This window comes from Phaenicophaeus curvirostris, chromosome 11, assembly GCF_032191515.1.
Source record: "Phaenicophaeus curvirostris isolate KB17595 chromosome 11, BPBGC_Pcur_1.0, whole genome shotgun sequence".
Taxonomy (NCBI): Eukaryota; Metazoa; Chordata; class Aves; order Cuculiformes; family Cuculidae; genus Phaenicophaeus; species Phaenicophaeus curvirostris.
In genome coordinates this window covers 10749943-10767693 of record NC_091402.1, presented here as the reverse complement: position 1 = coordinate 10767693, position 17751 = coordinate 10749943, and the positions used below count along the sequence as shown (strand labels likewise).

Below are 17751 nucleotides of genomic sequence, written 5' to 3'. Positions count from 1 at the left end.
GAAGACCTGAAGCCAGTCAGAGCAGAGCACAGCATGGTGCAAAGGGCTTAGCGATACAGCAAGGGAGGCTGCTGCAGGGAGGGGGTCGAGGGGTTTCTTTTCTATTTTAAAAGATATATCTCCATTTTCTGAGTTATTAGCATTATTACTAGTGTTATTAGCATTATTTTACGGTTGGTTAGATGAGCTCAGTAGGATCTCGGTGCTATTTTCATCAGAGCCTTCATTTCAGAAGAAACTGGCTTAAGGACCTATTTTTAAGTTATGCTTATGATTCATTTTTTGTTATCAAAATTAGGGTAGCATAAGCCTAGCATAAGAATAAAATTAGCCATAGGATCTGTTTAATTATGTTCTTGTAAATTAGTTCACTTCAGTCCTAGTTCTGTCATCCTCTCTCATGTTGAACAGTCTTTTCTTTTGCGACTGATCACTGAAATCGCTGAACTTAGTCCTTTGTTGAGAGATGCAGTATCAGGATTTGAGAACTCAAACTTCTTTATATTTAGTCTTTTCTGTTTCCTAATATCTAGATCACCTTTCTTTCAATAACAGATCTTGAAAACTCCAGGACGAAAATGAGAAGCGCTGTCTCAGTTCGAGAGGGGCAGGGAGTTGTGCTGCTCTGTGGACCAGCCCCCCGGGCAGGAGGTAAGGGGCCTTCCAGGCTCTGTGCATCAGCCAGAAATGAATGACTGTAAAGTGGAATATTGCCCTGGAAATGGATAAGGGAGAGCAAGAATGAAACCTTTCCTTTCTGAAGGAAATACAGAGAGAAAGAAAACAAAACCGAAAAAGGGAGAGGGAGATACTTTGGAGGATTTATCTTGGAATCCCTTTCTAGCTCCTAGTAATTTCTGTCCACTTAACATGCCTGGGGTTTTTTTATACTTCAAGTAATTAATTATATTCTGGAGTTTAAATGCTGCCCAGTTTCCCAATTGCTAAGGCTCAATGAATCTAGTTTTCTCTATCACTAGAAAATTGCAAAGAGTAGATTGTTGTCTTTAATTATACCAGTGTCTGCCTCTTTTCTTGCATTCAAGACATTACTACATTTGATAGTGTAATATAATGATGCTCGCGTAATTTAAAACACTGCTGTCTCGCATGACGTGAGTAAAATAGATATATGGATTCTTGGTGGACCAAAAGTTGTGAGTATGTTTTATTACTCATTCTATGTCTTTGGCTAATTGCTACTGAACCTCAAGTAATACTTGAAATTTGTTTTTAATTGATATCGAGTCTCATTATTGAAGGGTTATGATGTTAAACATTAGATCTGATTGCAAAGATTGGGTAATACAAGCTAAACGTTTAATACAGGAGTATAGATATTGTGGTCTCTTAAATTTGGCAGAGTCCAAGCAGACATAGCCATAAAGTGGCAATTTTACAACTGTCTGAGCTTGCAGAATTTTTTTCTCTATAGACCGATACATACTCTTAAATCATCTTTATAACCTTACAACAGCTTTGTCTTTTAAGCTGCTGAGAAAATAGGTTATTCTCCCAGCTATCTATAAGAATTATTAAATTTCACTTCTGTATGAAGTCCAAAGTCTGAATTACCCTGGCCGTTCTAGTACTTGCATCCTATGCATGGATTAAGAGACAGAGGTGGTCACCAAACTGACTACATCTCTGCACTGAGTCTTGCAAAGTTTGTTTGAGGTGTTAAACAGGAGATGATACAAAACATGCTTCTATTGCTAGGAACAGTGGTTCAAATCAGCATGTGGGAGAGGTGAGAATTTCTTTTCCAGTCAGCAGATGGAATATGATTGACACCCCTTGCACTGTTATTCATGCAAAAAGAGAAAGCTGAGGGCTTCCTGGATTATCAAATGGAATTGAGAAGTGCTACCAGAATTATTTAAAAACCATCCCTGGAGGTGTTCAAGGCCAGTTTGGATGAGGCCTTAAGTAACCTGGTCCAGTGGAAGATGTCTTTGCCCATGGCAGGGGGGCTGGAACCAGATCATCTTTAAGGTCCCTTCCAACCCGAAACATTCTGTGATCTGTCTGGGAGTTGGAGGATTAACCACTAAGTTTTCAGGAGAAATGGAGCAAGGTGGAACAAGTCCTTCTTCCTTCACAAAAATAAGCCTGTAGCACAGTGATGTAAAGTAATGCCTCTAGATCTGGCATGGTGGGATTCAGATTGGTAAGTCTTTGACAAAATATCCATCCATTAAGCAGAAGTAGTTTGACAGGAATAGCAGGGATGATTTAGGAACAGCTGTTCGTGAGGGCTGTTCAGCCCTTTCCAGATCAGTGATCTGATTTTTTTTTTCCAATTCCGTATTTGTTGTGCTGAGCTATGAAATAATTTTAACACTAATTCTACAAACCTTCTCAAATACAATGTTTTCTCTTCTTTAGCCCCCAAAATATTATTCCTTTGTGTTCTGCCATGTCATGAAATTTCAAAGTTCTTTCTAACTTGATGTGGATTTTCGCTTTTTTTTACGTAGTCCATTAGAAGCCTTCATAAAGGCTTTCTTCTAGACTAAACAAATCCTGTTCTCTCAGCTGTTCCTTATAAGACTTTTTTTTTTTCTCCATATCCTTCACCAGCTTCATTGTCCTTCCCTGGATGCTCTCCAGCCCTTTAGTGTCTTTTTTGTTTTAAGGAGCCCCAGATTGAACATAGGATTTGAGGTGCAGCCTCACCAGTACTGAGTACAGGGAAACAATCACTTTCCTGTCCTGCTGGCCACACCATTTCTGATATAAGCCAGGATGTTGTTGGCCTTTTTGAACACGCTGCTGGCTCTTGTTCAGCCAGCTGTAAACCAGCATCCCCAGGTCCTTTTCTACTGGGTAGCTTTCTAGCCACTTTTCCTCAAGGCTTCATATACTTCATGAACATGTTGGACATTCCCCCAAGTATTTTATTAATTCAACTGGGTTTTTTATGTTTAATAATATAAGTTCTATTATAATTTAGCAGTGATTTTTTTGATGATTTGGATAGTCAGCTGACATCATTCTGCGTGACCATGCTTCTGTATATAATTTTAATTCTGTTACTGGAAACTTGTTAAAACACCCTGTTTTTTCCACAAATTAGTAATTCATCTCCCCCACAAACTCAAAAGATAAAATTATATCTAAAATTGAATTGTGTCGATCTCTTTAAAATTGTTATGACGATTAATTTCTACCAAACTCTCCATAGATATTTTGACCTTTTACTGCGTTACTGTTATCTCTTTGATGGTTTTAAAGGACTGCCAGTAAAATAAACATCAACATACAAAACTTAATATTGGACACATTTCACATGCAGCCAGTTAAAAAGCGTTCATGCAATGCTAATGTTTTTCCTTTCTGCCAAGGATGGAAAAGGCTAAACATATGGAGATCTAAAAATGATTTTTCTCTCATATTGATTTTGTTCCAAAATCTGTATCTAAGGAGCGACAAAGCATGGGTAAAGCAAGTCGGCAAGTTCCTTTACTTTTGCCTACTGTTACTACTGTATGCGTATCCTGATTATTATGTAGCTTATCTTAAGATACTATGTGTGTTTGCTAGATACTATGGTTTGTATTTGTTTAATACAGTCAGTATTAGTAATCTGAGATCAATTTCAGATATCAGAAAATGTTACTAGTTTATGGAGTATACTTTGTTGTTCAGGAGAGAAGAAAGCATTGAGACATGGTTGTTTGTCGTTTGTGGTAGTTTCAGGGCTGCTTTTTACTGGCAGAAGTGAAGATATGCTTGATAGTTATTCAAACTTTTCAAGTAAAAAAGGCATGCCTGGAAAAATTAGGCATCAGTTGGTGGATGTAATCCCTGCTATTTTGTTACTATGCAAAATAAGGTAGTAACACACATGAACTTAAGTGAACGATAAGAGTGTTGTGGAACCAAGGAGCTGCTGCTTGGAAATTGCAAGGAAATTCTACTTGTCTTGTATATATGACTAGTGTCATGTGATACATGTTCCTATTTAGTTTAATATGACAATGATATTTCTACATAAATAAAACAGCAAGAATGTACTCCATCTTCCTATCATGCCCTGATAAGTGTAGACTTAATTGAGAAATGAGAAATGTATTTGAAGGATGGGGATCAATGTAGTTTATAGTTTGTTATTTTAAAGTTGTGACATGCTGGTTTGAAATATATTAAATCATGGAAAAATAGATCCCAATTTTATTGCTTGCTGCTTGGTATGACGAATAGTTCAGTATGTAATATGTCAGTCACAAATTAGTATTTAGACTTGCAAATTTTTGCTCATGTTTGCCATTTGGAGACCTGCAAGTTCCAGCAAGACTGTGTTTCATGAATAACATGGCATGGGAAGTATCTCATACGCCAGAAATAATTGATGGTTTGATTATTTCTTTCGCATGTCTCTTGAATATCAACATGCAGTTTTCCAGGAAACTATAAATTGAAACAAATTTACTCATTTGCTTTGGAAATATTTCACACCCTTAAAACAAAGCAAAAGCAAACTGACAGAACTGCAGATTTGGTTTCTTTTCTACTGCCCACCAGTGTGTTTTGAGGAGGTGAAAAGCTTCCTGGTTTTGCACCTCTACTTTTTGCTTTTATTTCAGATTGTGGATGACACTCATCTTGGCATGAGCAATTAACCATACTTACAGTAGACACATTATGGGGTTTTTGCACAAAAATGCATTCTAGGGAGAATCATAGGTTTAAATTATAAAAGCAATGACCTTAAAAATGGTTCCATAGTGTTCTTGAACAGTTCTCAATCTGCCAGAGAGAAATGGTATTTTAAAATAAAAATATATTTTACATTAATCCTGTTTGTGTCATAATCATCTGTACAAATTTGAGCTGACAGTTTGAATTAAATTGTACCAGTGTCGCTTATGTTTGTCCATTGGAGAGACAATAATACTTGTTCACAGCTGAATTTTACAATGCTTTCTGATTGTCAGAGCATTATTTTCACCACCAGTAACAAACCAATTCTACAGATGCCTTCTCTGTTCAGCATTTTACCAAATGCTGTCTTTCTAAAGCACTTTTTCTTTCAATAAGCCTGTGAAAATCAGACTGAAGTTAATATATCCTTATTTGTATATTTGTACAACATCTGCAGCTACTTTACAGTTCATGCTTTTAAGTTAGTGTGGAGGTTACAACAGGTCTAAAACTTTTAACAGAAAGTGCATGATTCCACTTTGGGAAAGGGCAAACTGGACAAGAGAGGTTACCTGTCAATTATTACATAACTCTAACTCCATGTTTTGTATTGCACATCAATAACACTAAATGAATATGTTAGTATTTCTGGGTTTTTTTCTTAGATATTTGTTCTTCTGTTCTTTTTGTAAGTCTTAGCTTGAGATGTACATAGATCTTGAAGGATAGTTTCATAGCCGGGTAGTCAGTAGAGCATAAAGCCTGGAAACATCCATGATTGGTAATATCAGGTCTCATAAGTTTTAAACTGTGTCTTGAATACCTGTTGCAAACTGATCATGGGAATATTGCAGCTTTTTTATGATTCTGTTCTTGAGGAAAGATTGCAGCCTTCAGTCTCTCTATATGTATTTTTTAGAGTTTTAAAGTAATATTCCTAAGTATACTTATCAGAAAAAACGATTCTTAAATCTCAGTATTTAAAAACTAGATTATTCTTTTCCTTAGTGGGGCAAGAGAGCATGTCAGAACCTGTGGTCTGTGCAGAGGTGTACAGATTCACCTAAAGCCAAGGAGAAGTTTTTGTGTCCGCTAAGGATTCACTAGCGTTTCAGTGCTTTTCAGTGCATATGTAATGTGGGCTGTTGTGGGAGAGGGAAAATTGTTGAGCAGGCTTTGGTGGGACTAATACATGGTGCTGATGAAACTTAGGCAGTATGTGGGCACTCTACACTGGAATGTGCCTTTTATTGCTGATTCCTGCTCTCATTTAACACAAAACCTTAACACAAACAAACCTTTTCAGTTAGCTAGTTCCCGATATCTTGGGTATTCCTTGGGAAAAAGAGAAGGAAATAGGAGAAAATAAATGTATTTCATCCTCTACCAAGGTTATTTTGACCCTTACATTATTACTGTGGGGTTTTTCTCCTGCTCTTTTTCTTCTCTACTAAAGTATTTGAGTTTTTCCTTAAGAACTGGGTAATTGATTAGGAAGAGGCAGGAGGGAGATGGCTGCAGTCTCAGCACACAGTCGTAGCCGATTGTTGTATCCTCAACAAGAGAACTGAAAGTAATTCTTGTTTTTCACAGGAGTTTATGGAGTACCTTCTCCTAAATTGAGTGTAAGACTACTAAATGAAGTTTGTCAATAAACACTACTCCAATGTTTAAACATCAGTATATTCCTTCAAAAATTTGCACTTGAGTATTTCCGTTAGTTTCCATTAGTTTACTTGCCTAATACTTAACATTAATAAGAAATCAGATGTGTTTTAGTTGAGCAACAAGCTAAGCTATCATCTTTTTATCCTCAAAATAGTTACAGGCAGGAAGCGGTTTAGAATGCTTTGAACTATTGAAAAAGCACAACAGAGTTGTTAGAAATGCTCTGAGCAATTAAATGTAAAGTTCTGGGGAGGTGATTAAAAGAACAATTTGTCATTTGAAATGAATATGGCTAATGGCCATATATTTAAATATTGCTTCCCAAAGCAATTTCTTACTCTTCTGCATACGTCTAGAGTACGAATAATTTGATGGGAGCCAGTTCACTTTGAATGACACAGCTAGTCCGAAACAATTAGTTCAGAAATGTACAGGGGAAGCAAAACTGGGTTTTTATTCAATGCTGAAACCCAAATGTAGCAAAACATTTTGTTAGAGTTGTCGATTAGCATCTGAACTTTCTTCAGAGCACCAGGGAACATTTAACCTGCCAGTCAGGAGCACTTCTAAATTACTAGGTCACGTTTGATTTGAAACTTTGCACATGTTAATGGTCAAATTCTACATCTGGCAGGAGGAGTGGGATGGGAAGACAGACAGCAGGCAAGGTCGTGTTGCCAAACTGCTTTTCCAGTGAATATGCTGTTTTGAAATGTACTTGCAGTGAGTTTTTCTGTGGTGTAAAAGAAATAATGCTGCCAGTCCTGAACATCTGTGTTTCCCAAGGATGAGCTTAGAAATCTTTATGGTTTAATTACAATGGCATGCTTTGCTTTTGCTGCAAGACTTGGAAAACTGCTACAAATTGTAGAGTACAATGAAAGACAGAACTCCAGGGGGCTGTTTTGCATTGAGAAAGCTTTGTCACCTGTGGCAGCTGTGCAAAGGTAACCAGCTGGTTTGTGTGATTACTTCTTGGCTAGTCTATGGTTGTGTTGTAGGTGTGGGGGCAGTACAGAACAGTATAATAGGTGCTGCAACTATGTTTAAGGAATTGTGTCTTTTTTTTACATTACACTAGCTTATTTCAAAATTGGAAAATGAATGGACTCTTACCATATTCCATTTAAAAATGAAAATTAGGTGTTGGCCTGGAATAGGAACCTTGCAATTTCAGCTAAAACATTTCAATATTGTCATTAAATGTGTAGATGGAAATTGCAGATATTACATAGGCCTCTTGTGCTGCTGTCATTGTTTTGGGTTGTTCCATACACAGAAGTTGCATGCATAATTACCTGCACAGCATGCTGAAATATGATCTTTTATCTACAAAATAATTCACCTTTTCTGCCAAGAAGATTAATGGTATACATTAGTTTCAAATCAGAGTGTTTCTATTACTACTCTGGAATAAAATGAGTTTCTTGGGATATGTTCTTCAGTTTTTGTAGTCGGACTCTGATTCCAATTATGCGATTTACATTTTATATAAACAAAAATATCTTCAACCTAAAGAAGAGTTATTCTAATGCGTTTGAGGGGAATTTCACAAGCATTTATAAAGTCTCCAAACTTTTTTCTCCAAGTTGGGGAAATAAAATCTACTTTATCCAGAAATTAATTTTTCTGATCTTACTCCTGGTGGTCACAATTCAAACCTTATTACTGAAGTTTGTTTTGTAATTGTCATTATTTTCATGTAGAAGAAATTAACAAAAAGTAAACTATAATACCAAACCTTTAGTTCATACATAGTCTGTACTCTGAAGTGTGACTGCAGCTTTTGTAAATAGCTAGGGATTTGCATTATTAGTGGTAAAAGTACTTGCACGCAAACAATTCAGGACACCTCTCAGAAATACATGGTCTGAGATTTGATTTCCCCAAATGAACATACTTAAGACAGTTTTGCAGTTTCTGGCATTTAATGTGCTCAATATACCCTAAAACCCTGAAATAATGTACAATTTCTTTACAGTAGAATTCTGAAGAGTTTTTTCCATTGTCAAAACAATATAATTACTGAGAATGGAACCTAAAGATATCATAACACCTAGTTTACATGTCTGTTAGGGAGCCTTATATTGGAGTAGGTAAACACTTTATCCCTACAGTGCATAAGATTTTTATATGTAAAACAATATTTTTGGCCAGAAAAAGAAATAAAGATGCAGTTTACTTTATGGCAGAGATTAAGTATTACCTCCTTTTTTTTTCTGGCTGAAGCCCAGGCACCAAGAACTTGAGGCAGTGAACTAAGCAAGCTAAAATTATCAGAGTTTGCCCAAGTGAGAAAGAAAAAGTAGTCAATGAGAAGTTTGAAGGTAGTGCATGTAAGATAAAATGCATTATACCCTCAGGGGCACTCGCCTCCACCACTATAGTGACCTAAACCCATAGCAGTGGAATCCTCTGTGGATTAAGCTGTAGTGAACTGAGGAGTGTTTGCTTCTTAGTTAAGAGCATCCTCTGGGAGTTTAATGCACTTTACCTCATGCAGATTAATTTCTTACTTTTAAATAATTTGTTTGCACTTCCCTAGGGCCATACAGAGGCATCCTCAGAACTGTTGACAAATTGACATTTCTGTATGTGACTGCCTTGTAAAAAAGCATACGTGGTTGCTTCAGGTCTGTGCTGTGAGAGGTTACTCTTTCCTGAGTTATGCTCAGCCAGAAAGTGAGAGACGTTTCTCTATTTTCTGTCATTTAATCATAGTTTGAGCTGGAACTGGGCTAAATGATGAGCAGATTTCTTTCTTAATTATCTACTCTAAGGTAGATAATTAAAAATAACTGGTTTTTACAGATTGTCATGTCTCTAACTGTAGTTTCTATCCTTGCTAGGTTTTCTCTGATTAGGATCTTGCAGACAGTTTTTTGAAAGGCATACAGCATCCTGTGGGTTAGGCAGACTGCCAGTTGGAGAGAGAAAATACCAGGATGCTTCCCGTTTTATCTTTGTTACAGAACATTGTACAAGTCTGAACTGGAGAACTGGATAAGATAATGTAGATTTGTGTATCAATGATTGACGTGTAACTTCTTTCTTTTAATAAAACGAAGTAAAACATAAAACATGTAACTACTGTTCAGTCAGCTTAATGCTTTCAGATATTTTCATTTCATTTTGGGATCATGAGAACAACTGCTTCACTAATTGAAATCCAGTCAGTTTTCAACATATGTTTTAATCTGTTTCAGAAATATATTGTTCATATCATTTACTTCTGGCTATTTTAAGAGTCTCATTTAGATGTGAACTCTAGGCCTAAGTAGATGTAGGGGAGTGGTGGTCCTGAACAAAAGGAGCAAGAGGTAGTGGGGAATGGCAAGCACTGGCACTTCTACTTACCCATTCCCAGGAAAGGGAAATGAAAGGAAAAAGACACCCGTGCACCACTGGGCAAGGGAAGCAAGAAGAAAAAGACCTGTGGCTTGGACACTAAAATTAAAAACAGCTTTAATGAAATAGTAATAATAAAGATGATGGTAAAGAAATAAATATTAATGAAAATGGTACTACTAATAAAATAAAATATATACAAATATAAAAAATTGCCCACCATTCCCCCAGGATATGTCACCACACATGCTGTGCAGCATGCATGGGGGAGGGTGTGGGCTAGGAGGAAACTGGATTCAGGAATGCACTAATGTGGGATCAGAGGCAAAAAGAGAAGGTCCTCACTGGATGTCAGCCATCAAAGAAGAAAATGACCCTTGTGACCCCTCAGTTTTATACAGAGTATGACTTACATGGGATGGAATACTCCTGCATGTGTGACACTTTTTCATTTCTTTGACTTACAGCACTCCGTCAGCTTGAAGATGGTCTTGATTTCTATAGAAATAAGTATAAGCAATGGCTTTTCTACATATCAATGCCCTACATACCAGCTTCTAGGGAGAAACACTATCGGAAAAAAAACATGCAGTTAAACTTCCAGGAAATGGAGTTACTTAGACAAAACTAAGCTAAAGTTAGAAAACTGATTCTACTTGAGCTCAAATCAGAGCAGTATGTAAAATAAACTTTATTAATTATCCTTTTCCTTTTGGCCATAGGTCTCTATACTCAATCACCCCCAAACTTTTGTTTTGCTCTCTTCCTCAATTAGTTTATGGGTTTTGATTCCGACAGCTATTGCTCTGGTTTCATTCCATGCTCTCCCACTGAGGTATTGTAGCCTTTCTTAGAGGAAATGTATAATGTAATTAAAAGTGATCTTTTCCAAAAGGATGTACATGAGTTAGACTTAGAGTCTAACTTCAAACTCACTTAAACACTACTAAATGTGTGGGGCTTACCCCCTTGTCTTCCTTTAGCAATTGTAAACTACTGTTACACAGGAAGGTATGTTTTTCAAGGCTTGTAGGTGACAGGAAAAGACTATGACAGGTAATCGAAGTTAACGATTTAGTTGTTTAATTTTTTGTAACAATCTAAATTTAAAAGTGATAGGTTGTTTTGTGAGCTATTTTTAGTTGAACACTTAGATGAACAAAGCACCTAGAACAGTGTGAGCATGCTGAGCATGTTGTGGGTGTAGACTTCACAGTAAATAATAATCAAATAATACAAAACAAAGAGGGGAAGCCAACCAAGATATGGTAAACAAATAAAAATTGAGTAATAACTGTAATTTCCAATACCTTATCCATGTATGGTTGTAGAATAAGGAAAAAATGCAATGGAAAGCAAAGGCTTAGATCTCAGAGGAAGCCCAAGAGAGACGTATTACATCCATTTATAACAGAAAATCAACTGAAAACTTGTAATTGACAGAAAACGAGTGAGTTTTATGTCCCTTGAGGTACCCTAGGATCAGCAACAGGCAAATGGTGTAAACATAATAAATCATAGAACAAGTTGGTTAATATAATTTTGGGGGGGTAAATAAGAATACAGTTTTATAAAGTATAATAAATATAAAGTGGGGTATGGCTGTGGGGCACTGGTAAAGAAATACTCTGCTCCTTTTTTTAAGTGAGTCACAAATATACATTGTATGGGAAATTAGGTTTCCAGGAGTGTTTATACATAGGCTGTTGAAGAATCCAGTTAAGCTGGAATACACTTTGCATGGCTTTCATAGTCATAATGACTGATTTCAATGAATTTACTCTTGACTTAACCCAATACAATAGGAATGAAATCAAGCTGCATATTTTCCTGCTACATATCCAGATCTGTTTGTCCCTGTTATATGTTTTGAATACTGTCTTTTTTTCTTTTTTTTTAAAGAATAAAATAGTATTTGAGTTAAAGAAAACAAGTAGCTCAATAAATAACAGAACCAATAAAGCCTGGCTTCCCACACTTTTTAGTCTCGTGGATGCCTCAGTTTTATGTAGAGCTTAAAGTGCAATTTACTTTTTTCTTACAGTTCCTAAATTGATACCTAATTTGGTCTAAAGCCTTTCCCTCAGCTTTATGGTCACTCTCTTCATCCAACTGCTCTGTAGAAATGGAATTATGCTTTATTTTCTGGTATTTCCCTTTTAGCCAGACCAGATAATCTTTCCTCTCAAAGAGGTTGTAGTCCCCCTCAAACTCTTCTGTTTTTCTTTTTTCAAAATAAAATTTTTATTTTACTTTTTTCTGTTTGAAGTGGCTGATAGATACTGAATAGTGCTAGATGACAGCCAGAATGGTGCACAACTGCTTCAACGTGCTGTGCGGTGCTTACTCAACAAACCCTCTCAATTCAACGACGAACCATTGACACCCACATCTTGATGTTTGTGTTGTAAGATGGGAGAAGAGCTGTACAGAATACTTTTTTGTTGACTGTATAAATATTCTTTGGTTTGTGTATGAGATCCTTGTGGCACACCTCAAAACTCTTGCTGAAGTCAAAGTAGATCAGTTTTATTTCCCACTATGCTACCTGCCTTGACTTTTCTTGGCAAATTGTTGTTGATTTACTTAGCCTAAAATAATGAAACCCCCCATGTTATGTAGGAAGGAATTTCTAGAGAAAGCCATTGTTTCACCAGAGGAGACACACTGCAGGTCCAGAAGGGTAGACGGCTGTTTCCAACAGTATTTCCAAATATAAAAAAAGTTTAACTCTTGAGAGAAGTTTTGAGTCTGTTAATTGTTCATCTACTTCGCTCCTGAAAAATTATGTTAATGGCACAGATTTAAATATTGATAGAAGAGAATTAAATGCAATTATGGTAAACTATTTCATTTGATACCCTTTTTGCATTAGTTAGTCCATAAATATTTTAATAGTTTCATTTATTGAATATTTTTTTTTTATCTGCACAATCTTACCTTGTTTTAAATTGTCCTGTTGGCCTAGCGCTTTCCTGAGTACGTATTTGTACTCAACAAAGAGGCCTATGAACATGTCTACTCTCCATTTCACGACTGCATCCAGATTTATGCACTTCAAAATTAAACCTGCGCAAAAAGGGATGATCTACATCTTATAGGAGCAGTGCAAATGCTACAAGATATTTTACTGTGAAGGCAGGTCACTCAAGCTATAATTGTCTCTAATTAGCACTTGCAGAAGCTGTAATCTTTTTTATAAACTTTCAGCTGAGTAGCACTTGGGTGAAAAATTATTTATTGCCTGGAAAACCATTAAAAATTAATTTCCTTTGATTCTGTAGGATATGAATGAGACAAGCTCATGGCCTTGCACAGGAAGGGGCTTTTGCCAATTAAAATTCTACACACGAAGCTCAGAGTAGTTTTCTGAATAAAAATCACAAATTATAGTGCAGATTTTGCTAAATATCTTATTTTGTCTTTTGAAGTGTATTTTTTCTTTTGAGTGACCATAACGAATGGTAGTGAAAGGTGCTTTGCTATTTCATACAGACTTTTTAAAATAGTGTTCATGGGGTTTTGTATGAAATAAACAGTTTTGCACTCTGGAGAGCCCTACAGGGAATTTGTTCTTCTTTTGATATTCCGTTCGCTTGCATGCACCTGTGCTGTTCCTATCTGCTAAGTGTCTAGACAAGTTGTTAAGTAGCTACTGAATGAATAATGTTTCCGTTTTAGCAAAGTTTGGTCTCAATTTTGCTGCCTGCTCATCTTTCTGTGCATATTAAGCCTTAATAAAAAAAAGTAGGTAAAGTTATTCTTGTCTAAAGTATTTTGAATTCCTTTCACCTTTTTCTTCTGCTGTAGGAGATACAGCTTTGGTGAAAATCATGATTAGTTTTGTCTTTTTTGGGAGGTTGTTTTTTTCTAGTACCTTTAAATTTATTTCTCTCCATCACTGCCTCCCTGGTATTGTTTGTTAAATGATGCAGTATTATGTATAATACAATACTGAAAATACAGCACAATAATACAATAAACTGATCTTTGAAGTTAAAAAGAAAAAAAACCCCTACAAAACATCTTTACTTCTCTTTTTTTACCAAATAGAATTGTCATTTGCTTGGATCTTCAATGAATATCCATCATTTGTTCAAGAGGACAGTCGTCGATTTGTGTCCCAGGAGACCGGTCACCTCTACATAGCCAAAGTCGAACCGTCAGATGTGGGAAATTATACCTGTGTTGTAACCAGCACTGTGACCAACAGCCAAGTTCTTGGGTCACCAACTCCTCTAGTGCTGCGGACGGATGGTACGACTTCCCTTCTGCATCGTCAGTAAATAATACAACCGATCACCTGTAAACATTTCAGCCTCTTACACTGTGACCTTTTATGCACTCTCAAGATGCTGGTCGCTTTATAAGAAGATAAACTATTTTGTGTTGCATGCTCCTCTTCCTCTCCTACATCTGTCAGTGATTTAAGTGGAAGGTCCTCCATGCTTGCATTCCTAAATGGAGTGTGAGCGGTTGGTTTTGACTTTAATGTGATGTCATGCTAACGAGATAAAAAAGAATTAAAAATTACTTTTTTCAATTATCTCTTACAGGTGTGATGGGAGAGTATGAGCCCAAAATAGAAGTTCAGTTTCCAGAGACGCTGCCGGCAGCTAAAGGCTCAACTGTGAAGCTAGAATGCTTTGCACTTGGAAAGTAAGTTTCTATCTTCATACATACTGGAAGCAGAAGCACATTAAGGTTCATCTGCATAAGAGATGTGGAATTCTGGCAGTCATTTTGTTGGTATTTTCTAAAGATCCTGTTTCCATCATCACAATTATTGCCTTGGAAAAAGAGGGCAATGAGTCTTGGAGTCCTTTTTCGTAGTATCAAAGAATACCAGGTTGGAAGGGACCTCCAGGATCATCTGGCCCAACCTTTCCTGGCCACTGCACCCTGTTCAGCTGAATCTTGAGTGTCCAGTGTTTGGAAATCCACCACTACCCTAGGGAGGCTATTCCAATGGCTAACAGTTCTTATTTTGACAAGTTTTCCTCTTGTATTCAATTGGAGTCTCCCTGGGAGTAGCTTTTACCAGTTACTTCTTGTCATTTCCATGTGATTCCTTGTAAAAAGGGAGTATCTGTCTTCTTTGTAGCCTCCCTAGATATGGTCATAAGGTCTCCCGGTGTGGCCTGACAAACACCGAGTAGAATGAGATAATGACTTGTTTATCTCTGCTGGTGGTGCAAGCCAGCATCCTGTGGCTTTCTTTGCTGCAGCACCACACGTTTTGTTCTTATTGAGCTCATCACCACCAAGACCCCGGATTCCTTTCCACAGAGCTGCTGCCCCACTGTGTAGATCCCAGCCTGGGATTGTGTTGTTGATTTTGTTTAGAATTAAAATATATATGTTTGTGAGAACAGGAATTTATGTTTAATTTCAAATTATTTTTAATAATATCAATGTAGTTTTACAAATAGCCTGTGACCTAGCTCTGCTTTCTTTGTGTAGAAGGAGCTGTTGTTGAAGTCAGCAAGAATTTTGTCTGAACTTTACTGTTAAGTGTACTTGATGCTTTCTTAGTACTGCTCTTCCTTTATAGTGGAAATAAAGCTTAAAATGCATTCCACTTCTGAATGATATTTCACTCGAACCTGACACCTTTTGTCTTTCATAAATGTTCTGAGAAAGCATTTATGTTTCTGTAAATGTATTTACTTACCACTTTGCGGTTTATTTGCAGACAGCTTTTTCAGGTATTCATAATTTTAAGTGTGAGATTGATAACTCATTCACATGCTATTGCTGTCGCTCCCCAGCTAGGTGAGTGAGAGTTTTAAAATCTGAGAATGAATGGCTGTTTTAGGATGGGAATTTCAAAAGACTGGCCTTGATTTCCCCTTCCATGGAAGTCACTGGTAAATCTTAGCCATCTTCAGGGGGTGCCAGTGCTGATTTTTCCAGAAATTTTAGAGTCATTGGACAGTTACACAGTAAAATTTGGTACCACAAATAATAGCTTGTATAACAGAACAGTATATACAAATCAGTAGCATTAGTGTCTGGCCATCTATCATATACAATATGAACACAACTTTTAACCCAAGATTTTAGTCACTTCTGAGTTTCATTGTATATAAATTTAAGTATCTAATTTTGACAATCAAATACTTTAAGCAAAGCTATTTGTAATTCCATTATTTTTTTTTTAGCCCTGTGCCTCAGATTAACTGGAGAAGAAGTGATGGTCTGCCATTTCCAAGTAAAATAAAGCTGAGGAAATCCAATGGAATGATTGAAATACCTAATTTCCAACAAGAGGATGCAGGGCTATATGAATGTATTACTGAAAATTCAAGAGGAAAAAACATTGCAAGAGGACGTCTCACGTACTACGGTAGGAAACCTTCTCTCTCTTCCACCCTTCTTATGCATGAAATATAAAACGCTCTAGGGTACTTTGGTTTTACAGCTTCTGCAATACCATCAAGCATTTGTACTTAAAAATCCATGGCATCTTAAGTACTTGAAGAGAATGAGAATTTCTGCACCAGGTTTTTTCATAACTTTTCTAATACATGTCCAGGCTCTAAAGGCTGCCTAAGAGTAGCGTAGAAAGTACTTGCGCTTATTTTTCTATGATGGAAAGACATTTTTAGAAACTCTTCTCATTGGTCCACTGGTGAAACCTTAGATTTTCAGTCAATTGAATTATTTTGGGGGATCATTTAGGCTTCACATTTACAGGAAATAAAAATTCTATCTTGCTTTAGGAGAAGATTACTGACGGATACTTTCAATCCTTTGCTTTCAAAACAGCCAATTTTATTTTAAAATGAGTAAATAAATGAGAGAATGTAATCTAGTATAGGAAATGAAATAATACTAAATTTAATAGCTGGAAACAGAGAGAGTCTCTTGTGCATGTAAGGGTATAGAGTGAAATGAATATTGGCAAAGCACATTGGTGGTGTTTTAAAGCTAGAGTGATTTGCAACAAAGTGGTAATTGACAATTTTTGTTAAAGCCAGATCTCAGCAAATATAATTTTCTTTAGGTAAATGGCAATTTAAAGAGTGTTTCAGATTGTGCTTTGGAATGCTATTCCTCATGTAAGAATATTTGAGGAAAGTTTGTTTGGTTTTTTTTTTTTAGTTGTATAAGAAAGTATAAAGCATTGCTACGGTGCAACTTTGAGCAAGTGTTCTTTCCAGTCACTGCTTTTAGATAGGAACCTGCTGTTAGAACACAAGGATAGCTGCAATGTAGACTTTTGTAAATGAAGATTTTAGTTTAAGGCACAACACATTTCATAAGGAAGAAGAAAAAGAGATCTCTTCCCACCTCAGCTTCCAACTTAATAGTTACCCTGAATCAGTGCCCCATCATTGGAAGTGTTAAAGGTTAGGTTGGATGAGGGACTTTGAGCAACCTGAACTTTCCATACACTAGTTGTAATTATGACTTTTGAGAAATCTTTTGAGTGACGTAGGGCAAAAGACCGAAGATGCTTCATATAACAGTGTCATCTGTCATTTCCAACTTGGCACTATGCTTTTGATTTTATAAAGTGACTTCTGTTAGCTGCTTGAAAAGTTTCAAACAAGATGTGGTGTGTACATCAGTTTGGCTTAGTATTCCTACTCTAGTTTTAAATCAGGGCAGTTGTAAGACATGTCAATATAAACTATGTACAAAATAGAGTAGATCATCTTTGTAGCCCTTCTCTGGATCCGTTCCAACAGTTCCATATCCTCCTTATGTTGAGGATTCCAGAACTGGACACAATACTCCAGATGAAGTCTCACAAGAAAGGAATAGAGGGGCAGAATCATCTCCCTTGACCTGCTGGCCGCACTTCTCTTGATGCAGCCCAGGATACAGTTGGCCTTCTGGGCTACAAGGGCACATTGCTGGCTCATGTCGAGCTTCTCATTGACCAGCACCCCCATGTCATTCTCTTGAAGGCTGCTCTCAATCATGCCATCCTTCATCATGTACTGAAATCGGGGATTGCCCTGACCCAAGTGCAGGACCTTGCACTTGGCCCTGTTGAACCTCATGAAGTTCTCCAGCCTGTCCAGGTCCCTTTGGATGGCTTCCATCCTTCCAGTGTGGCAACTACACCACTCAGCT

General features: G+C 36.8%; 1 protein-coding gene across 2 annotated transcripts in view; it reads left to right on the top strand.

Moving 5' to 3' along the window:
* Positions 1-515: 515 nt before the first annotated feature.
* Positions 516-17751, top strand: part of CNTN3 (contactin 3) — a 57362-nt gene continuing 40126 nt past the window's right edge. For both annotated transcript variants that reach the window (XM_069866014.1, XM_069866013.1), the window contains exons 1-4: positions 516-651; positions 13717-13920; positions 14220-14322; positions 15828-16012. In XM_069866014.1, coding sequence (XP_069722115.1) covers positions 579-651; positions 13717-13920; positions 14220-14322; positions 15828-16012 — 565 coding nt within the window. In that variant the 5' untranslated portion in view covers positions 516-578. The remainder of the gene's footprint in view (positions 652-13716; positions 13921-14219; positions 14323-15827; positions 16013-17751) is intronic.